The sequence below is a fragment of the Synchiropus splendidus genome, chromosome 2 (genome assembly GCF_027744825.2).
Source record: "Synchiropus splendidus isolate RoL2022-P1 chromosome 2, RoL_Sspl_1.0, whole genome shotgun sequence".
Taxonomy (NCBI): domain Eukaryota; kingdom Metazoa; phylum Chordata; class Actinopteri; order Syngnathiformes; family Callionymidae; genus Synchiropus; species Synchiropus splendidus.
In genome coordinates, this window is record NC_071335.1 from 37,011,335 (window position 1) to 37,033,097 (window position 21,763).

General features: G+C 46.1%; 3 protein-coding genes across 4 annotated transcripts; 1 reads left to right on the plus strand and 2 right to left on the minus strand.

Annotated features, from left to right (window-relative positions):
* Window positions 1–290: 290 nt before the first annotated feature.
* On the plus strand, window positions 291–10,309 carry LOC128753799 (WD repeat-containing protein 19-like). The gene is made up of 36 exons (XM_053855899.1): window positions 291–402; window positions 641–732; window positions 805–870; window positions 958–1,083; window positions 1,363–1,478; window positions 1,563–1,678; window positions 1,792–1,872; window positions 2,015–2,127; window positions 2,195–2,368; window positions 2,435–2,505; window positions 2,576–2,748; window positions 3,140–3,260; window positions 3,434–3,540; window positions 3,615–3,731; window positions 3,827–3,982; window positions 4,088–4,235; window positions 4,305–4,518; window positions 4,589–4,748; window positions 4,843–4,953; window positions 5,221–5,330; window positions 6,121–6,178; window positions 6,317–6,463; window positions 6,531–6,613; window positions 6,689–6,772; window positions 6,993–7,139; window positions 7,214–7,338; window positions 7,534–7,643; window positions 7,934–8,002; window positions 8,096–8,173; window positions 8,532–8,628; window positions 8,690–8,814; window positions 9,159–9,240; window positions 9,550–9,700; window positions 9,770–9,893; window positions 9,972–10,048; window positions 10,123–10,309. The coding sequence occupies exons 1-36, from the start codon at window positions 397–399 to the stop codon at window positions 10,235–10,237; spliced, it is 4,050 nt and encodes a 1,349-aa protein (XP_053711874.1). The 5' UTR covers window positions 291–396; the 3' UTR covers window positions 10,238–10,309.
* Window positions 10,310–10,529: 220 nt separating this feature from the next.
* On the minus strand, window positions 10,530–17,766 carry LOC128754037 (replication factor C subunit 1-like). The gene is made up of 23 exons (XM_053856350.1): window positions 17,667–17,766; window positions 17,111–17,245; window positions 16,969–17,044; window positions 16,663–16,773; window positions 16,303–16,595; window positions 16,154–16,225; window positions 15,846–15,923; window positions 15,408–15,758; window positions 14,885–14,998; window positions 14,594–14,773; window positions 14,413–14,517; window positions 13,939–14,329; window positions 13,764–13,879; window positions 13,569–13,683; window positions 13,376–13,464; window positions 13,162–13,299; window positions 12,932–13,027; window positions 12,612–12,865; window positions 12,335–12,452; window positions 12,056–12,201; window positions 11,783–11,996; window positions 11,228–11,419; window positions 10,530–11,157 (listed from the first exon to the last, which is right to left on the minus strand). Exons 1-23 carry the CDS (start codon window positions 17,667–17,669, stop codon window positions 11,071–11,073), a joined length of 3,474 nt encoding a protein of 1,157 aa, XP_053712325.1. The 5' UTR covers window positions 17,670–17,766; the 3' UTR covers window positions 10,530–11,070.
* Window positions 17,767–18,646: 880 nt separating this feature from the next.
* Window positions 18,647–21,530, minus strand: LOC128754328 (60S ribosomal protein L9). 2 transcript variants are annotated; one of them, XM_053856861.1, is made up of 8 exons: window positions 21,468–21,530; window positions 20,913–20,959; window positions 20,715–20,830; window positions 20,312–20,407; window positions 20,051–20,183; window positions 19,751–19,831; window positions 19,175–19,283; window positions 18,647–18,789 (listed from the first exon to the last, which is right to left on the minus strand). In XM_053856861.1, the coding sequence occupies exons 2-7, from the start codon at window positions 20,956–20,958 to the stop codon at window positions 19,177–19,179; spliced, it is 579 nt and encodes a 192-aa protein (XP_053712836.1). In that variant the 5' UTR covers window position 20,959; window positions 21,468–21,530; the 3' UTR covers window positions 18,647–18,789; window positions 19,175–19,176. The 2 variants fall into 2 exon arrangements, with proteins under 2 accessions (XP_053712836.1, XP_053712835.1); XM_053856860.1 differs by having other exon boundaries at window positions 18,647–18,792; window positions 21,468–21,527.
* Between the last annotated feature and the right edge of the window lie 233 nt (window positions 21,531–21,763).

Below are 21,763 nucleotides of genomic sequence, written 5' to 3' on the forward strand. Positions count from 1 at the left end.
CGCTTGCAGATGGCAAATTTTAGCAATAGTGGAGAGGACCTAAAGAATAAAAAAATCATGGCCTTTCAAATCGAAATATCTGGTCCTTCACCAGTTAAACGATTAAAACAACACCTTGCGTTTTTAAATGCAAGTAGTTTGCCGACTGCGATGCAAATTATAATGTTGGGAATGTCTATTATAAGGTTTAAAACAAATGTGGTTCATTTTCATACCATAAATTGACTAGAATCTTTCCTCTCGATACACGCAGTTCATTGGCTGCTGCTGTTGCTAGGAGACTGACTTCAGACGCGTCCGCGCGAAGCATTATGGGATACATGTTGCTGCTCATCTCTGAGAATCCACTGAAACAGGACCTCGTAACTTTAAACTAAATGTCAAACAACTGCCGAGATGAAGGTATGCAGTTTTATAACGTACAAAAAACACTTACTTTATTTTTTTTTTTCATTTTAACTTCGTGTTAAAGCACACCGCTATCAGCAAGCTACATGCTAACTACTGCCGTCAACTAGCAACGGGTTTACCTAATAAAAATAAGCCCTTTTTTTGAGACACTGGACAGAACTATTCAGTCGACGTCAGTAGAAAATGATCTTTAAGTTCATCACAACAGTTGAATTACCTGTGTCCGCAGAGTGTCTTTATCCTCGCTGATAAAGCCTGGTCTGGGTCCAGTCTGCTATATAAGTGGCAGAAAAGCCTTGGAAACTACATCGCAGTTGCTGGGTGAGTCAGCTATTTAGGGGATAGATGTTAAACAGCAGTGTCCTCTCAAGTAATTTGTTATCTTCTCTTCAGGCAGGACAACACTGTCAAAGTGTTCGATCGACATGGCCACAGACAGAGTGAGCTCAACCTGCCGGGGTTAGTGTGTTGTTAGTGTGTTGTTTGGGAGGTGTGCGTCTCCTGTAACCACTCTTTAACGCATCTGTTTTCTTTTCTCACTTCTAGACGATGTGTGGGAATGGACTGGGACAAAGATGGGGACATTTTAGCTGTGATTGCTGCCAAATCCAGCTCCATTTTTCTCTGGGATGCCAGTGTGAATAAAACATCCCAAATAGACAGTGGAATGAGGTAAAGATTGCGGCTTGTATGATAGTGGGTGACTAAAATATGAGGATGGAATTGCACTATAAAACAGAATTGGGAACAATAGATGCTAGTTCTGTTTTCTGGGGGGAGACCGGGCCTTTTCAAAAACATGAATAGTTCGTAGATTGTTGCATATTTTATATTTACTTCAACTTCAACTCATTGGTTGATTGTTTCCTTCTGAGCTCTACTCCATAGATTTGTCAATAGAATTTGTTCTGCACCGAAGAATTCAACTGAGTGACGTATTTGTTTGTGCAGAGATCAGATGTCTATCATCTTGTGGTCAAAGACTGGACCTCTGTTGGCGGTTGGCACTGTGAAAGGGAACTTGTTGATCTACAATCAGCAGACATCACGCAAGATCCCAGTTTTGGGTGTGCATAAATATTTTAACACACTGTAGAGTGATTGAGTTGTTTTGTATGACTGCTGTGCTCCTGCTTCATTCTATTTGTCAGGTAAACACACCAAAAGAATCACCTGTGGATGCTGGAGTGCCCAAAATCTGCTGGCTCTGGGAAGTGATGACAGCACTCTGAGCATCAGTAACCAGGAGGGTGATACAGTCAGACAGGTTTCACAGATAGTTTTGTATTTTGCATATCAATTATTAAATTGAAAAAGGCTGTGGTAATATTTAGTGCATGAAGTGAAAGAGTTTACGGTGCTATCTGCCTATCATTTCAGACAACTTTGCGTGGTGAGCCTGGTGAAATACACTTTTCAGTGATGAAGACGGATGAAAGGTCCTCTCAAGGAGAGAGCACTGTAAGTTCTGTCATAAATCAACTGAGAAGGGGAAATAAAGGTCTTTAAATATCAATTATTAAATTTGTTGAAGTGTAGCCTATGAAGGAACAGAGCAGGGAATAAATTGAACCGTAGCACCTTAGAAAATCTCTTTCTGCAGGTGAGTGTCTCAGTGGAAAAGAAGATCCTGATGCTTTTTAGTGTCAATGACCCTGAGAATCGGATTGAATTGACCTTCCAGCGTCACTACGGAAGCATCGTGAGCCACAGCTGGTAAATCGAAGCATTACTTTAACAGCAGACTGTCCAGTCAGTCATTTCTGGTGCTTGTTGAAACCAGGTACGGCGATGGCTACATCCTCATCGGTTTCTCTCATGGATACTTTGTGGTCATTTCGACACACATCAGGGAAATTGGGCAGGAGCTCTACCAGACACGGAATCATAAGGACAATCTCACCAGTGTGGCCATCTCATCTGCTCTGAACAAGGCGGCCTCGTGCGGGGACAACAGGTGAGAACTTTAGTTTTTCTCAGCCATCTGCCAGCCCAGGTGCAGACTCCAGTGTTTCCGTTTCAGTGTAAAGATACACGAGCTGTCAGAGCTACATAACATCAGCAATGTCGTCCAGTTGGAGGATGAAACGAAAGGTGAGCCAGTTGAATGCTGGATGCACTCCACAGAGTTTTCTCTCACCTCCTCCTTCTTTCCTCACTTCAGGTCTGGACCGCCTAAGCTGGACAGATGATGGACAGCTGTTGGCAGTCTCCACACAAAGAGGGACGCTCCATGTCCTGCTGACTAAGTTACCTATTCTAGGAGATAGCTACGGGACACGACTGGCTTTCCTCACATCCTTGCTGGAGGTGACTGTGATGAACCAGGTGGAAGGGGTGAGATACTGAGCCATCTATTTTTTAAAATCTGAACTGCCAGACATCATTCCTGCTTTGGGAATTATTCAGTCCACGTCTATTCACGGACTGCCTCTTAATATTTCATTAGACCCACTCATTTATCCCTTTTCATTGAGTGTGAGGCAAAGAACAGAACAAATAAAAGATTAAAAAGTATTTCTTTTATTAAAACCTTTTGATCTCAGGTTATAGATACTGAAAGTGCTGCAGCAGAATCCCTGCTCAGAGGACCATCAAGAGAAATTATCAATGTCCCTCATTTTTAATGCGACTGAAGGAAAATGTACGATTATAGACCTTTATTTTGTTGTTTTAGGGTCATGTGTCTGTCCACTTTTTCTAACACCATCTAATCGCTGTGTTCCAGGAGAGTCCTGTGACCATTCAGGTGGAAGTTGAGCCCACTTTCATTGCAGTGGGACCCTACCATGTGGCAGTGGGAATGAACAACCGAGCTTGGTTCTATGTGCTGGTCGAACAAGAGCCTGGTGAGTGTTTAACTAGAATTCTTTGTGTCACCATGTCTGATGTGCTGTATGAAAACATTTAAGGCAGTAGTCGTGACTTAAACGGTTCACAACAGGTGGACAAACAGAGCAAATGACTGTCCATCACCTTAAAACAACTTTTAAGGCATCCTAAAACTTTGTATAAATTGCAGGTTTTATCAAACTGAAGGACATCGAGTACCTGGGGACGATCGTCAGCATGTGTCTGAATTCTGACTACGCTGCAGCTTTGTTTGAAGGCAAGGTTCAGCTTCACATGGTGAGACAATAAGATGCCGTTGTCATCTAGTCTCCTTGTGACGCTGTGACAAGACTATTTCTTTGTAAATTTAGATCGAAGGTAGAGACCATGAGGAGAGAAAGCAGATGAAATTGTTTCCAGATGACGACAGGAAAGGTCGCATCCTTTGTCATGCGCTGACCGCTGACTTCCTCTACTATGGCACTGATGTAAGAAGATCAACCATCTAAACACAGTGAAATCTTGGAAACTAAAAGCTTTAAAGACCTGCGTGCTCCATTCCTTTCTCTCTGTTCTCTCGCAGTCTGGTAATGTGGTGACTGTCCTGGTTGAGGATCTGGAGACTGTGAGCAGCTACAGCCACGAGGTGGGGGTGAGAAAAATCTTCCCGGACCTGAACGGCACCCGGTTGGTCTTCATCGATGACAAGAACAGCTGTTTCTTGCTTTCACCTTCAAGTGTAAGTATGTTTGATTCCGTTCATTTGAAACGTGTATTCTTATTTTTAAAATGATCTTCAGTGATTCTTCTGGATTCACGATGAAAGTGTGGTCTCTGTTTTTAGGCGTCTGATTCCTGCTTTGAGCTTCCTAACTTCTCTCCAACCATCACTGGAGTGCTGTGGGACAACTGGCACGCAGACAGGGGAGTGTTTGTTGCCTACGATGATGACAAAGTTTACACCTATGCCCTTCACAAGACCACCATATATGGTAGGTGGATGATCTGTTGTTTGTTGGTTGATTTTTTTTTTTAAGAGATTTTGTGTTTTGGCTCTTCAGGCCCCCAGGTGCTGTTGGTAGGCAGCACTCCGCTCCTGTTTTCCCAGAAGCCTTTGCTGCTGTACAATGGTGTGCTGACCTGCCAGACCGCCAGTGGAAAGACGAGCGAAGTGGTGCTGAGCACACACTCTTTTCTCAAACACCAAAGTGGATCATCATCAGAGTCTGCATCAGACCTCAGTACGCAACTGGACCTTGCGCTCAAACTGAAACGGTCAGTGACGGTGGTCCGACATTCATGGACTTGCATGGACAAGATGCTGATATTTTTGTCCCGTGGTCAGGTTCAATGAAGCCTGTGACCTGTGTAAGTCCGGGGGAAGTGACTCGGACTGGGTGGAGCTGGGGAAAGCCTGTCTGGTCCACATGGAGGTTGAGCTGGCCATACAGGTGTACAGAATGAGCGGCAACGTTGGGATGGTGCTGTCTCTGCAGGGCATCCAGGTAAATCCTCTCACTCAGGTTTGGACGCATAGTTCAGTGTTTGTCCAGCGTTGTAATCTGAAGCATTTCCATGGATGTCATTGTGTGCTCGAAGGGGATCGAGGACAGGAACTTGCTATCAGGACACTTGGCCATGTTTCTGGGGGACTACAACCTGGCCCAGGACCTCTACCTCTCCTCCAGCAGCCCCATTGCAGCGCTGAGGGTGAATCACGTATACATCTGTTTTCTGCACTTGGTTTTGCTCCATATAATTCTTCTTTTCGTATTTTTTTTTACATCTTGCACAAGTTAATGATTGACATTCTGTTTTTTTCATAACCCACAAAAAGAGCATTTTTTGGTCTCTTTAATGAATCGTCTGTTTTAAGATGTTTTGACATTTCATAAACATAATGTAGTTATTGTAATGGTTGTGCTTGAGGTGCCCTGCTCCAGTGTGTAAATCTGTGTGTGATGCTGTGCTTTCTAGATGAGGAGAGACCTGCTACACTGGGACAGTGCTCTCAAGTTAGCCAAGAGTCTAGCAGAGGACCAGATTCCTTTTATTTCCAAAGAATACGCCATCCATCTGGAGTTCATGTCAGTACACACACACTTTGTTTCACTGTCTTTCCCCAGCCTCACACTCTAAACCTAACCATACTAAACACATGGCTCACCTGAACCAGGACTCTGAACCAAACCCAGTTATAATGACCCAGTTATTTTGAAGCTTTCTTTCACAAATTGAGGCTTAACCTTGTGGGGACCGGCAAAAATGTCCCCATAAGGTTACGGCTCACACAGACACAGTGCACAAACTACACCCTGTGTATTTCTACCCACCACAAATACTTATATGCTGGGTTTTTCCCCTGCAATATAAACAATCATCCTCCCCAAGATATAAAATAATCCTTTAAAACAAGCTTGAGGCAATGTGTCTAACTAAACATGCTCTAATATGTTAGATACAGTCTTATGAAACTATCCTGTAGGTCCACACACAGTAAATCTCTAGATAGATATTGTTAGATATATTTGTATTAGTCGATTTTTTTGGAATGAACTAATCCAATTTCACCTGTTTAAGTCTCAGCCCTGCTAACAGTAGGATCTCAGTTTGACCCTGGGAACAGAAACAAGTTTGTTTTGCCTTTGACATCTGTATTAGTCATGGATTTCTTTTTAATCATCGACACCACTGTGTCTGCTGTTTGATAATGAGATGGACATAATATTTTTCAAAGAGTGTGTGTCCTACTGTTTCATAAATCAATCACTACAGCACTAAAGAAGACGGTTTAGCGATACACATTTCATGTAACTCATCCTCTCATCATTGCTGCCCTTACACTCGGTATGTATTGACGCTGTTGTCTCTCTGCAGTGGAGACTATGTGAACGCGCTCGCTCACTACGAGAAAGGCATGACACATAATAATAAAGTAAGTTGACTATTTTAACTATGATTTATATTTTTCTAACTTTTCTAACTTTTCTCACACTTGTTGTTTGATGTTTGAAATAAGGTGAAACGTGTCCGAACACTGGATGAATGAGAATGTAAAAAGTATTGCTGTCAGTTCCAGGAGCATGATGAGGCGTGTCAGGCTGGCGTAGCCAGAATGTCCATCAGGATGGGCGACGTCAGACGAGGCGCCACGCAGGCCATCAAGCACCCGAGCAGAATCCTGAAGAAAGAATGTGGAGCCATTCTGGAGAGCATGAAGGTCTGGGCTCGGTCAGTGTTCAGGGTGGTTTCTCTGAGGTCTCAGCGTGTTTTCCTTCTGCGTGCAGCAATTTTCAGAGGCTGCGCAGCTTTATGAAAAAGGACAGTACTACGACAAAGCCGCGTCTGTTTACATTCGCTGCAAGAACTGGTGAGTCTGGAACCAGCTGGCGCTTGGATTTCCTCAACCGTCTCCAACTATGATCCTGTCGTTTTGCTCAACCAGGACCAAAGTGGGAGAGTTGCTGCCTCACGTCTCCTCCTCGAAAATCCACCTACAGTATGCGAAAGCCAAGGAGGCGGATGGGAAGTAGGTGCACAACTGTGATGTAGCAAGGTGGCAAGGTGGACCTGCTTGATGGCGCCTTGTCCTTCGCTCATTTGTTAAATCTTAGTCTGCAACATTCAAACATCGTATTATTGTTGGGAGGATGGGGTTTGTTCAGTTCCAACAGTTTGAGATGAGAGCTCTGTGTTTGCAGCAAAGGGAGAGAAACAGTGTTCATGACGGCTCCCATGTGCTGATGCAGGTACAAGGAAGCAGCGCAGGCCTATGAGAGCGCACAGGACTGGGATAATGTCATCCGGGTTCTTCTGGACCATTTGAACAATCCAGAAGATGCGGTACGCATCGTCCGCGACACGCAGAGCATTGACGGAGCCAAGATGGTCGCCAGGTAAAGTTTCCAACTGTTGCCACTCGTGATCCAACTTGTTACGACGCAATGGACATGTAAAATCGTGCCGTCAGGTTCTTCCTCTCACTGAATGACTACGGTTCTGCCATCCACTTCCTGGTCTTGTCCCAGTGCAACGATGAGGCCTTTCAGCTGGCTCAGCAGCATGGACAGATGGAGGTCTACGCCGACATCATTGGTATGTGAGGTGACGTGTGATACTCTGAGTTTATCTCTGTTAGAAGCTCCACTCAGTTCTGAAACATAACTGCCACCTGCTGTGCAAATGAGCACATGAATTTGACTTTAACGATCAACAAGTTTTCAAATGCTCAACAAAAATCTCAGTTTTCCAGCTCAGTATAAATGTCACCGCTCCATTCCTGTCCTGCAGGTGCTGAGGCCACTCAGGAGGACTACCAGAGCATCGCTCTCTACTTTGAAGCTGAGAAGAAACACTTGCAGGCTGGGAAGTTCTTTAGGAAGTGTGGACAGTTCAGCAGAGTGAGAGCTTTTTCAGCTTCAAACTAGAACTACCGCTAGACTCTAGGTGAGGTGGCAGGCATGGCAAACCATTTTAGTGAAGCTCTGATGAATCATGGACCAGGAAGTGCTGTTATAGTGGCAGATATAAATAGCGAACTGTGACAAAATGGTTGAGATGTCTTCCAGGCCTTCAGTAGAACCAGATTTAGCTTTGCTCAGGAGTGAGGCAGATTTGGTTCCAATGAAAATGCAGTTTTTTCTCCTTCACTCCGATTATTCCTGACACGAGAAACATGACTTCCACTCAGGCTCTGAAACACTTCATGAAGTGCCCAAACTCAGAGGACAATATGGCTGTGGAGATGGCCATCGAGGCGGTGAGCAATGCGGCCAGTGACTTGTCTTTCTGTGGGACACTGTATTGAATCTATATAATATATTGAAATGTATTTCTGTGTGTTGCATTCAAGGTGGGTCAGGCTAAGGACGCCTCGCTGACCAATCAGTTCATCGATTACCTCCTGGGAGAGAGTGACGGGGTCCCCAAGGTATCAGCCTGGACCAGCATTGAGTTGCTTCTGTTTGGGGTTGTGAAACTCTGCAGAGCAGAGGTGTTGTGGGTGGAGGAACCAGTCGAGTCATTTGTCCTGTTTAATGTCACAGAAGTTCACTTGATGCTCTGTGTTCTTAAGTTAAGTGAATCTACGATGGATTTAACAAAAGGAAATTTGTCAAATAGTCGCAATATATCATGATATGGTGATATGGTGATATTATCATATCGTGTTCCAAGTATCGTGAGGGTGAGATTGTGATAGCTGGATGAAAAACAGCATAGAACTTCAGAGTTGCGGGTGAAGGGCCACTCATGGTTTGTGTCTCTGACTTGTTGACTTTTCTCTGCAGGATCCCAAATATCTCTTCCGCCTCTACATGGCGCTGCAGCAGTACAGAGAAGCCGCTCGCACGGCCATCATCATCGCCAGGGAAGACCAGTGTGCTGGTGCGAGCGCACGTCCTCCTGTTACCGACCACAGATGCTCATTCTCATCCCTGCTGCGCAGGAAATTACCGCAACGCTCACGACGTCCTGTTCAGCATGTACACGGAGCTCCAGGCCCAGAAGATCAGGATTCCTGCTGAGATGAACAACAACCTGATGATCCTGCATTCCTATCTGCTGGTGAAGGTGAGCCCACCATAGCTGTGCTCTGCAGGGCCGGTTCCTCACACACAGTAGCACCGATATGTGCCATGCGTGTTTTTTTTTGTTTTTGTCAATCAAATACCCCACTTTGATACCGCTGTTTCAAAATGTCGGAGCTTGAAAACATCAGATTTGTTTATTAGCTGTCACCAGGAGGCAGCCACAGTGGTTCACATAGCTTTTACAGATGTGTGTCTGATCCACGGGAGATACTCTCCCTCATCTCTCACTAGGTGCCTACAGGGTTAAAATACTCAGAGGATCTTCTTGAGTGTTTGGTCAGCACGGAGTGAGAGGAAACTGAGGTTTTCAAATGTCTTCTGCAGATCCACGTGAAGAGGGGAGACCACCTCAAAGGCGCCCGCATGCTCATCCGTGTCAGCAACAACATCAGCAAGTTTCCTGCCCGTGAGTTGTGCTCCGTGTAAGGAAACCTAGTGACATCTAGTGGCGAGCTCCGCATCCTGTTGAGCCTCCCGACCTCGAAACAAGCTGGGGTGCGCTGTCCCAGCTGTATACGGTAAAAGGCAGGGTTTTGGACTGTGGGAGGAAACTGGAGCCACAGAGACACACAACACAAAGGTCACACACACACCCACGGTTGCCACAAGCAGAGTTTCATGTCTGTTGGCCTGTGCTTGATCTTCTCAGGGGAAAGTTCAACGGATCGTACAGCCATATCCAGAAACTAGTGTTGACCCTGGCGCTTTGTTGCAGATGTTGTTCCCATCCTGACGTCAGCAGTCATCGAGTGTCACCGAGCTGGACTGAAGAATTCAGCCTTCAGCTTCGCAGCCATGATAATGAGGCCGGAGTACAGGAACAACATTGACCCCAAGTACAGGAAGAAGATCGAGGCCATAGTCAGGTGGCACATGCCGTCCTCATCTGTCACCCCTTATCTTAAGGTTCTCACACATGAAATCTCTGATGGCAGACGGCCAGATAATTCTGAGCTGGAGGAGGAAAGCACCCCGTGTCCCTTCTGTGGTTTCCAGCTGCCCCAGAATGAGCTGCTGTGCATCTCCTGCAAGAACAACCTGCCCTACTGCATCGCCACGGTACACAGACGCCTGCTCTGATGGTTGTCTACCATTGTGGATCCATCATTGAGTCTCTCTGATCTTTGGTCGTGTCAGGGCCGTCACATGCTGAAGGAAGACTGGTGTGTGTGTCCACACTGCGAGTTCCCGGCCCTCTACTCCCAGTTCATCCTGTGAGTCAGCGCTGTTTAATTCAGGGCTCCATCCTCCTTTATACACCCGCTCAAGCTTTCACTCTCACCCACAGGCTGCTGGAGGCGGAGCCCACCTGTCCTATGTGCTCCGAAACTGTGAGGGTCAACGACCTGAAGAAGATCTCTGACTGCTCCAAATACCTGCAGACCGACCTCCAGGACCAATGAAGGGATGCGCTGGCGATTCTCAGCAACTGTAGCTACTTGTGTAGTACTTTTGCAATAAAGCTCTTAAATGTTTATCACACAACTGCCTTGATTTTTTTTTTTTTTGACTGAAAGTTAGTGTTCTTCATTTTGTTAGACTGCCTCACAACACAAATGGAACGCACCCAAGTGGTTAAAAGATGCTCGCGCCTTTTATGCACTAAACCCTCCCTGATGATGTGACTGAAACACATTCAAGTGCCTTGGCAGACAGGCTTGGTGTTCTCCTCCAGGGCGAGTGCGACGGCTGAAGTTGATCCGAACCTTGGTAGCAATGTACTGAGCATGTCTCACTTCAGCGGGCTGCCAGGCTTGTCTTCTACAGCCTTTGATCTCATTCCATGAAAACATGATGCTCATTTATGGGGCTTCTTTTACCTTTGAGTTTATCATTTTTTATTTTCATTTCACTTTCTATAAATTGGTAACTCACCTAGTAGTAATCTGGTCCTTGTCTCCTCTGTGGCAGGTGGCGCCACTGGTCCGACTGATTTCTGCTTCTACATATTCATGTGCATGTGTAGTAAGGAGTCGCAGGCAGGGTCGGCCTCTACAGTCATCTACCATCGCATGTTTTTACAGAGTTCTCCGTACACAGCAGAGCGCACAGGTTTGTTGATACAGTAACAGAGAGCATATTTACAGGTCCGTCAACACAGGCATGATCATGAAGGTAAAAAAAAAAAAAAAGCGCTGTGGCTGTTGTTGAGTGCTGGACGCAGGTCCAGACAGTCTTACTGCAGAGGTGGACTCCACGTGATTTGAAGCAGAGACGCGTCAGTCGGTCTTGCTGCTCATTTCCTGCCCTTGCCTTTCCCCTTTCCTTTTCCAGACTCTGTCTTCTCTTTCTTGGTCTCTCTGGGAGCTTTGGACTTCTTCTGCTGTGGAGACCAAAAAGGCAAAATCAGACAACCGAGTCAGGCTAAGTGACTCCAGTTTTTTTATGCTTACTTTGATCATGGCGTCAGTCTTGAGTCCATCGCTATCGTCCTCAGACTCGTGAACCTCTTTGTCCACGTCCTCTCCCCCCAACTCTGACTCTCCTCCGGCAGCACCACCGCCACGCCCTTTCTTGACGACTTGTAAGGAGTACGGCGTCAGGTGCACCTCCTTGTTGTAGGCACGGGTGAACGCTGCCTTCACCTGCGAGGACCATCAGATCAGGACCAGCTGCACTGACAGTCACCTCCAAATAGAGGCGCTCTAGTCTCTATTTTTTTTAGAACAAGCCTGAGGTTAAATCATCGCTAGAAAACGACTGGCTTGGGGGCCACTTGCAGACATTTTCAAGTGTTAGTAGTTCTGTGTTTTGACATTTGACATTAAGCACTTCTCTATTTACATTCACCATTTAATGGTGCTGAAGCCTGGTGTTGGCTGCGTGTCATTTTCCACACTATCAGCCCAGTGGCGCTCTCTTGAGAGACGAACACAACCTGCAGCTCATCTGTGCATGAAGCTGGGGTACATAAGGAGCTGCATCCTGTCCTGCTGGCCCCTACTGACCTTAGAGTCCAGCTTGGAGTAAGGGTCCGCTTGTCCCCCCCACACACTGATCTCCATCATGCTGTCCACGTCCTCCCTGACCAGCTGGTAGTCATCCAGCAGCTGCACGGCCCGGCCGGCTCCCTCCGCTCCGAGTCTCTGCAGCGGGCTCAGCAGTGCCTGTCTCAGGTAGTGCAGGTAGTCCAGGTTCACTGCCTGTCTGCTGCTCAGGGTCCTGCAGGGAGACGGGCCTGAGTCCAGAGCTCAGCTCAGCGGAGAGCAGGACCAGCATACCTGAGGTGCATGTGAGAGGACAGCTCCTGGACGATGCGAGAATGTTTCCCAGTGGAGGAGTTCTTGCCCAGCCAGCTGGGGAAGGAAGGGAAGTGACTCATGTAGCCTCTCATGAGTTCGCCTGGAATCACACTGGCGTAGATGGCCTGCGCACGCACACACACACACACACACACAGGTTAGTGTTGTCCCTAAACCCAAACAGTCAACGTCAGCTTAAACATCCAGTCATTTCCAAATACTCCATGGGATGTGCAAGTCCCGGTGTGTGCGTCTCACCTGAGTGGGCAGCAGCGACCAGTTCTGACCCGAGCGGATCCGTCTGTCCACCAGATCTCCGTCACAGATGGAGTCTGCCGCCTTGCTGAGCAGAACCAGGTGAGACTTCAGGTTGCCGCTGAAACAGAGACCAGAACAAGGATGAGCAATGCATGCTGGGACGCCCACATCTGATAATCCATGATAGAGATGCTGAGCTGGTTCACCTGAGATCTACAGCTGATATGAATCTGGGAAAAATACCAGGCAGGTTTTCAATCCTAACCCACACACTCACCCAGCAGCAGCCGGCCGCACGTGCAGGTAGTTCTCCTGGACAAAGAGTGGCGCTAGCGAGTAGTCATGGAAGAAGAGGTCGGACTTGTCGATGAGGCTCATGTGGGCCGTCTCCTCCCCGGCAGCGAAGACCTTCCTGCACACGTCGAAGGGCCCCATCTTCATGTCCTTGCGAGCTTTGGCGGCGTCCGTCTTGCACTGGTCGTAGGTCATCACCTTGTCTTTGGCCGACCACATGCTTAGGTTGTGGATCACCTGACGCGGTCACATGATCAGACACCAACAACCACAGCTGTCCTGTCACCTGGCCCGGATGTCTACCTGCCGCACGTCCTGGTTGGAGGCCAAGATGATCTCGTTGAGAGCCGGGGGTTTGATGTTGATGCCCTCCTTGAAGGCGATGGACATCATGGCGCCCTAGACGGAGACAAGCCACCACGGGAAAGAGAGTGGAGAAGACATCAAATGAAATGAAACATGAGAACATCATCTTGTGTCAGATAAAAAGTGAGAAGCACAAAGCAAGTTTCTTGAGTCCCTGCTGTGTTCACCTTGATCTGGTCCACTCGCGGCCTCTGGAATCTCAGGTCGAAGCAGTAGTTGGCCAGCGAGCGGATCTTCATGGCATTCCTGTCATTGCACATGCAGATGATGGGGATTTTGGAGCTTTTGATCAAACTGATGAGTTCCTGCAAGAAAACAGCGTTATGGCGCTCTCTGCTGGTCCCCGATAGAACTGCATGTCTGGTCAGGAACAGCCGGTACCTGCATGCCTCCGCGATCCTCATTCCCCGCCATGCCGTCCACCTCATCCATGATCAACACGTGTTTGCTGCTCACTGTCTGAGAGGTTCCTGGGATGCACACGTGCAGAGTCAGTGTTCATTAAACTCCTCAACAAACCCTATGGGTTTAAGTCCTCACACTAGCATAAACAAGTCTAACACAAAGTGTCCACCTTTGTAGAAGTTCTCGATGCTGGTGTTGTTGAGCGACTCGGCCACAACTTCCTTCAGGCTGTTCTTGCTGCGGGTGGAGCTGGCGTTCATCTCCACGTAGCTGAAGCCCAGTTCCTGCAGACGCCCCGGTCACTTCATCACCATCACACAGAACCTCAGAGTGAACAAGGATTGGGAAAAGCTTCAGGACTCACCTCACAGACAAGGGCAGCTGTAGTGGTCTTGCCCACACCTGGAGGTCCGGACAGCAGGGCAGCTTTGTGACCTGACCCATCATCCTTGGTGGATCCAAACTTCCCAAACCTGGCGGCTACAAGTCCCAACATCAGAGACTGTAGCCCAAAGATCCCTGAGAGGAGTCTGAGTTACCTGCAGGTTTGGACGTGGCTCCTCCATGGTGCGTGTGCCAGTTCTGGAGCCAACGGAGAAGCTTGTTGGCACAGCTCTGCTCCCCCTGCTGGCCGATCACACCCTTCAGCGAGGTTGGCCGGTACTTGTCCACCCAAAGGAGACTCGGACTCTCTTTGACTCTTGACGCTGCTGACGGCAGATCCAGCTCTCTCCGGACCGCCTGACCGGACCCTCTTCCAGGGGGTGTGCCCACCGCCACGGTCTTGGAAGTGTGCCCTTTAGTTAGACTGGTCTTCGATGGGCTGGGTGTATGAGGAGACCTGGAGTTTCCTTTAGATGGAGAGATCTTCTGAGATGTCGGGGTGCTCTTCGAGGTCGAGGCTGGAGTTCTCCTTTTTTCTGCTTTGATCTGAAACACAAAACAAACTTGTCTTATACAAACACAATTTCAATCAAGCATTGACTAAGAAGTGGACCATCAGAAGTGCTGACCTCGGCCTCTGCAGCCACCTCAAACTTGGACTTCTTCCCAGGTTTGGTTCTGATCAGATCTAACAAATCGTCCTCACTGAGGATCTTGGTGCCGAAGCCCTCGGCCTGGGCAAGAGGAAGAGTTGATAAACCCACTGGACTCACAGCATCAACGTTGAGCAGCACCACAGGACTCAGTCACCTTCTCCAGCTTGGACACACCACTGTCCCGGCCCTGGACCAAGTAGTTGGTCTTCTTGCTCACGTTGCCCGTCACTTTCCCGCCATAGCGCTCGATCAGCGATTTGGCTTCGTCCCTCTCCATGGACTCCAGGACACCGGTAAGCACAAACACACAGCCCTCCAGACAGTTGTCCGCGCCCTGAACACAGACAGAACAGAACCACAGCACAGGTGGTGAGATGTGCTGGCAGGTCTGTCCAGCGCAGCAGTTCCCAGATTATGTTTCACACATCAACAGTCAGTCTGTTACCGTTGGTATCTCCTTGGATCCCAGAGCTCGAGGTCCATCCCGGTTGAGGTAGTTCCTGAAAGCAGCAGAGTTGACCTTCTTCCTCTCCTGGTCTTCAGTACTGGTGCTGGAGCTCTGAGCACATACACAGAGATGGATGTTCACGGAGCATTCCTGTGTTGAACAACTATCTAGGTCAGTGGCATTAAAACATGTTGACAATATTTCATGACAATGTTCAAACTAAACATATGTCATTCTGTTTTTATATTCCATCTTCAATCAGTGACAGATCTGTTTTGTCAAGATGAAAGTCAAATGAATATCAGCTCAATGTGGAAGTAGTGTGGAGAGTCTGGAGGTACACGGTCATTGTTCTAAACGTGTATAACAGCAGAAACTCCCACTGCAGCAGCTGCACTCCACTACTGGCGGAGAGGGGAGCTCAGTGTGGTCCAGAGAGTTGCGTGTTCTGAGTGAATTCGGGGCTTGGTTGAGACAGACGGAGCCCTGCAGATGTCTACTCATCCATTCATTGACCCACCTCAGGTTTCTTCGGAGACGTCTTTAGGGCAGTGGGCGTTGTTGCAGCTTTTGGTGTAAACTTCATTTCGGAGCTGGACGAAGCAACAGGCTCTTTCTTGGGAGAGGTTTTCACTTTAGCAGGCGACCTTTTTGTCTTGGCAGGATCATTGTTATGTTCCGCTTCTTTTTTCATCTGGGCCAGCTTAGAGGCAGCTTTGGCCTTAGCCGGGTTCTTCTTGGGACTGGGGCTGATGGCGTCCTCTGAACTACTCCGCCTACGGTTGATCTTCGACATGGTCTGCCCTTCCTTCTTCTCTTCTTCTTTCTTTTGAGGCAAGAGATCCGTTTTGTCATCTGAACCTCTGCGAGCCTGAAGGAGAAATAAAAAAAACATATATACATCAAACCACCATGCCAAGTTCATGGTGGTTTGTTTAATCTTGATGCCTCAGCCCACCTTCTTGGCCAGCGGCTGCTCATCTAGCAGTGCCAACGTCTTTGCAAAGTCCTCATCCTCGTGGATCTGCCTTTCCAGCTGGATACAAAACAAATGTGGAAAAGCCTTGTAATTCATCATATGAGAATGATCCATGTCCAGGCAATTTATTGAATGCAGCAGGAGCTATGGACTTCAGAAGATACACCTTCAATAACGCAGTTAAACAATATATATTGATGAGGGCTCAAAGTCCAAAGTCATATTCAACAGTAAATAAGAAAAAGAATTGTGCAATATATATAGTCACAGATAATGGAGGCAAGTACCTCCATGTCCTCGTCCATCTGCAGCTGTCGGGCGATCTGTTCATCGCTCAGATCGTCGGTGTTTTGTGTGGGCTGAAATGAGACAGAGCAGCCTGGTGAATTTTGTGAGTAAGTAATTCAGCGTCAGGATGAGTTGCAGTGACCCTCACAGCTTTTCTCTTGGTGCTTGCAACCAGCTTCTTTTCAGAGCGCTGGATGTTCCCACTGCCGAAGTAGTCAAACACCGAGGTGGGTGTCTTTTTGGGTGGAGGGGGAGGAGCAGACTTAGGAGTGACTGGAGCAGGGGGACATTTATTCCCTGCCTTTGCTTGAGTGGACGACAATTTAAGTGGACTCTTGACTTCTTCTTTGACACGAGCAGAGTCTGGAGACGATTTGGACTGCTTGGCGTTCTTTGATTTAGCTTTGGCTTTCAAAGTCAGGAAGTTGTCACTGTCAGAATCTGTCAATCCAGAGAAAGGTGTGAAACAATGAAAAGGTTTAGTGAAGTTACTTACACCTCCACCCACCTGTCTCAGAGACATACTGCACAGGGTCTTTTTTGGGTGGAGTTTTTGTCTTGGTGCCTTTCTCTTTTGGCGATTTCTTAGACTTTTTTTTCGTCTCCTCTGAATCTGAATCTAGGAAAAAGTGACAAAAGTGTCACTACATGCACTATAAATCCAAGGTAGTAATCAACAATAACATTCTAGTCAAAGATTTAAATAATAATAAAAATTTTCACAAGGATAGATAGCTGTTTCCTCAGTCGGTTACATGACACTTCAGTTTTTTGAGAGCCTCCACGCAGTCACAAAACAGAAAAGATAAATTACCAGAATCAATGACGGCATGCTTCTTTCGTTTTTTTGGCTCATCCTTCTGTTTTACATCTTTTTTGGAGCTTTCAATCTGAAAGGAGGAGACCGAATGAGTTCAGGAGGATGTCGAGGACAGACGCTGCAACAGATATCCTGCCTTGTTGGAGTCCTTCCTCGGTAAGTCCTCGTCTGAAGAAAGAAGTTTTTTTGTTGTCTTTTTCTCTCTCTTAATGTTGCCATTAGTTGCTGGTTTCTGCACTCCTGCTGATGGTGCAAAGAACCGTCGAATATCCTGCAACAAAAACGTTGTTTACTGTCACGACGTTTTCCAAGTATCACCTACTGTGATCGAATAAAGGAAAAGTGACGTATAAAAGTTGAAAAAGACCATATCCACGTTGCAATTCAGTGGAGAAAAAAAAGGTATGGTCCACAGTCAGTTAGAACGCTTCATGAAACAACTAAGCTATAACTATTACATTAGACAAACGATTGATAATATTAAGTGTTGAAGAGAACGCTAGTTAACACTGTCACGTCACATTCAATCCAGAAAACAATAGTAAACATGGTCACAGTTCGAGCTAACAAGCGCGGGTATAACTTCATCATGAGATTTGCCGATTCACAACACGCCTGTTCACACTTCAACATGTTTTATTCACAACAACAATGTGCAGAACAGACAGAGCCGCTTTGCAACAGCAACGTACCATTGTGGTGTGATATTCTGGCAGTTCTCGGTGGCTTTAGCTGTCAAAGAGGGAAGAATTCCCAACTACAGCTTGGCGCGAAGCAGCAGTCTAACGGCGCACAGTGATGACGTATGCAGGCCCAGCACCTTAAAAAATTCCATTACCCCCGTAATGTAAAGTTCCAGTTTTTAGGAGTAATCCATACGTAATAACTGGGAATTATGTTGCACTACAAATTAACCAAAATGTGAGCTTACGCTAGTATTGTTTAACAAACACGATGTTGTGACGTGAACTGTTACTTGACTACTGTTTAGTAAATGTGCGTTTAATTCATTTTATTCATTTCTATCTGTACCTTTGAAAATCTTGAGCTCAAACACCTTTTTGGTGCTGCACCCGTTTTAATCCAAGTGCAGTCCTACAGGTTTTTAGTTCAACAGTACAGTAAGTGCTTCCATTTCTACAGTTCTCCAATTGAAAGAGCTTACAAAACTTTGTGGCTGTCCACATTCATACCGACTGGGACTCAATATGAAAATGAAAACCTAGCATAACTACTTCAATAACATGCATTCACACATGACAAGATCAATACCAGTTTCTTTGGCCTCCACAATTACAAGTAACCGCAGCGATGGCCATAGATTTCTCCAAGTAAAACTAATGCTTTGGCATATTGCTGCACAGGCATTTTCAAATATATACAGCACAGCATAATGCTGGTCATATATAGATATGTATATATTTATATATACATATGCGCTACAAATTACATAACTATTGGGAGGGGACATCATTTTCACCTGTAGTTCAGCAACAGAAATGTCAAGAAATCAGTGGCCTCAGTGAATATGATCAATGACTGCAAATGTTTACATCCAGCCATTTCAATGGCAGATTCCTGCATCACAATTCCATCCAACCTCACAGCAACCTAGATTGGATTAAAAAATAAACACCAAAATGACAATGTGCCAACAAATACACAGAAATGATTGACTGGAAAAGCAGATATTTTATTGGTCAAATCAGGACATGAACGTATTCAGCAGCATCTCCACCACAGCGATGTTCTGGCTGACAAAGATGTGTCCAGACATTGACCTCTTTTTCTGAGTGGTGGCCTGCTGGATCCAAGCTGCTGCAAATGACAAGAAGAGAAGCCAGGCTGTTATAGGGATGAACTAGACCTGGGCTGTCAAACTGAATCCCAAAAGGCCCATTTGGATGCAGGCTTTTGTTCAAGCCAAAGATGCTGCAACAGACCAACAACTGATTCAAATCTTCAGAAACCTGGTTGGTCTGCGTGCTCCTGATCGGTTGTACCAAAAACCTGCACCTATATGGCCATTTTGGGATTTAGCTTGACACCTGTGAACTGGATAACATGATCCAGCAGTAGACTGGTTAAAATGTAAAGCTGACATTAAAATTTTCAAACAGAGCAACAATCTCCTGTAGTAAAGTGTATGGTGAAGATTCTCCATACAGAAGCTTTAAAAGGACATGCAGTGGGCCCTCACCTCTACAACTCCGGTTCCACTACTGTTCCCTTCTCAGACACATAGATGCCATCCAAGAATTTTCTGATGTCCTTATTTTTGACTGTGGTGGCCTGCTGGATCAGAGCAGCTGCAGAAGAAATGAAAAGAAAGTTAAGAGCACAGCTGCCACAGTTGGCGCTAAAGAACAGAGGTTTCCTTTTAACTGAAATTCTTGCAGTGAAAACATGAGTGCTAACATGTTTGCCTTACTTTTTAGTGATACAAAAACTACACAAGGAAAAACAAAGGATACATTTCAAGTTAGGAAGATGAATGAGGTGACTAAATAGTGAGGATATTCAGTCAGAGTATGTCAGGTTTGAGGTCAATAAGAATGGGTAAGATAAACAATTGCAGATGTTGGGACAACTTCCCACCTGTGCAACGTGAGCTACGGTAACTAGATGGTTCCTCATGGGTCACCCCTTTGTTTCCCAGTTAAAGCAATGTAAGTGACAATGCACTGTTGATCTTTTCTTACACTACCACAGAAACCCTCAACTGGCTTAATCTAAATTGTGTCACAGCTGCAACTGAACAGTGGAAGAAACCCACCTGAGTTTGACACCAGCTCAATATCGTTACCCTCCAGCACAAGCTCATCCTTCTGTGAAGCAGAGACCGCACACACCACACCTGGAGGGAAGAGCACAAACAACCCAACTTGATGCGTGTTCCATAACTCTGCAAGCATACCCACCCATCAGCTGGCAGCACATAAACATGCAATACACCATTTTAATCATTTGTTTGCCAGCATACAGTCTCAATTTAGAATACCCTAACGCATTTAAGAACATCACAATGGTTATAGCCCCTTTAAACAGGTGAATGATCCTGGTTGTCAATACCTACCAGACCTCATCCTGACTTTGCGGATGTACTTCTCTCCCAAGAAGTTCCTGATCTCCACCATAGATCCAGCCTCCTGGATGACGACGTTGATGGGGAAATGGGCATACACGGAGCGCATTTTGTAGCGGAAGCCCTTGGGTTCACCAAAACAAATTCAAAACATTAAATAGTTGATAAAACCCAGCAGAAAAAAAAAAAAAAAAAAAAAAAATCACAAAAAAGTTGACACAAAGCAAGCTACATCCACAGATTTTCACTCACCAGAGTCACTCCTTTGATCATGTTCTGAACATGGCTGCAGATGGTGCGGACTGTGGCCAGTTCCTTCCTGTTACCCCACCATTTCTCAACACGCAGCTGATAGAACAGATCCATTAAAACAGGTAAGCAAATGGCATTTTGATTAGCAGCAGTTTGATCAAGTCAGTGTGATTTAACAATCAAGTTTTAGAAAAAAAACCGAGGGGAAACCATATGCTTTGCTAATCTAGAAATGGTGCGACTTAGTCCTGTGTAAGAGAGATTGTAGGACATGACAGCTCACCACTGACTTCTATTTATTCATTACTGTTTTAATGTGTAACGCAGTTTTTTTTTTTTTTTAATGACTAACATTTTATTTCCATTCACAACAGACCGCAGACAGAATGAAGAACACTCCTACCTTCTTGTTTTTCTTGCCGAGCAGACTAAGCTCCAAGTTGATGTGGTTGAACTCCCTGACCAGTTTGCCACGGGGACCTTTGACAGACACTGTCCGTCCCTTTAGCCTCACCTCGACTGGAGGAAGCACAGTTAAGTGTTGGCAAGTGAACGTACATTTCCAGAACTTCAGACCAGTGCAACGCTACCAAGCCCTTACCATTGTCGGGGATGTCGACAGTCTGGCCGCTGAGAATGGTCTTCATTCTGTCAACACATCAGTACATCAACATGAGGCGGTTGTTTCAGACACAGACGCCTTACAACTGGACTGAACAAAAACATGCTGCATCACCAGTCATCCCTAGATGACAGCAATGCACCGCTACACTGGGCTATAGCAAGTAGCATTAGCGCTCATGCGGACTGTGGAATTAAGTCTCGCACATTGACCAAGAATGGAACCTGACGACATCAAAAGCCATACAATGAAAGTCAGAACATGTGGGACTGGGCAAACTTGTGCTAGTCTACTGGTATACGACTGGCTGCGGCCCTCGAAGTAGCTCCCTCTGCTTCAGACAGACGCACAGTCCACTTGATAAACAACTTCATATTACACATCGCGCAGGGTCATTTTGAGGAAAAATACTCATCGAAATGTCATCTTGGTAGATTTATGTTTACGTGTGTTGAAAGGATGGAACGTATGACACTCAACATAGGCAGATTAACTTAGATGAAGTTACAGAAACGAATCCATTGCTAGCCTCACCTCGCCGGTAGTAGAGGAAAGGAGGACGGATCGACGTCACCACGCTGTTGTAGGGTTTGTGCGGGCCGTCACAAGGCACTACCAATCGATCGATGCAATCGATAAAACTGAAACGTTTTTTTTTCATATATTTGTTTCATTTTAGTGATGAACGTAAACGTACGGTAAATTATCAACGGTATAATTGTCCATAGTTCTTTATTATTTATGAATGGAAATTGCGCTATCCATTTGCCTTTGATACATCAGGTATATTCAGTCAAGTAGAGCGTACTGTGTGATACATTATTTGTCGC

Bases quoted from the DNA above. Each gene is read 5' to 3' on its own strand.
- LOC128753799 (XM_053855899.1), top strand. The intron at 7,644-7,933 runs GTGAGAGCTTTT...ACTTCCACTCAG, and splicing joins AGTGTGGACAGTTCAGCAGA to GCTCTGAAACACTTCATGAA. The intron at 8,629-8,689 runs GTGCGAGCGCAC...CCTGCTGCGCAG, and splicing joins CAGGGAAGACCAGTGTGCTG to GAAATTACCGCAACGCTCAC.
- LOC128754037 (XM_053856350.1), bottom strand. The intron at 15,759-15,845 runs GTGGGCTGAGGC...TTTCTCCTTCAG, and splicing joins AGCAGCCGCTGGCCAAGAAG to GCTCGCAGAGGTTCAGATGA. The intron at 14,330-14,412 runs GTCAGCACTTCT...TTTGTGTTTCAG, and splicing joins AGGTGGCTGCAGAGGCCGAG to ATCAAAGCAGAAAAAAGGAG.
- LOC128754328 (XM_053856861.1), bottom strand. From the start codon at position 20,958: ATGAAGACCATTCTCAGCGGCCAGACTGTCGACATCCCCGACAATG. The intron at 20,408-20,714 runs GTAGGAGTGTTC...CTGTTCTATCAG, and splicing joins TCGGCAAGAAAAACAAGAAG to CTGCGTGTTGAGAAATGGTG. The intron at 20,184-20,311 runs GTGAGTGAAAAT...GGTGAACCCAAG, and splicing joins TGATCAAAGGAGTGACTCTG to GGCTTCCGCTACAAAATGCG.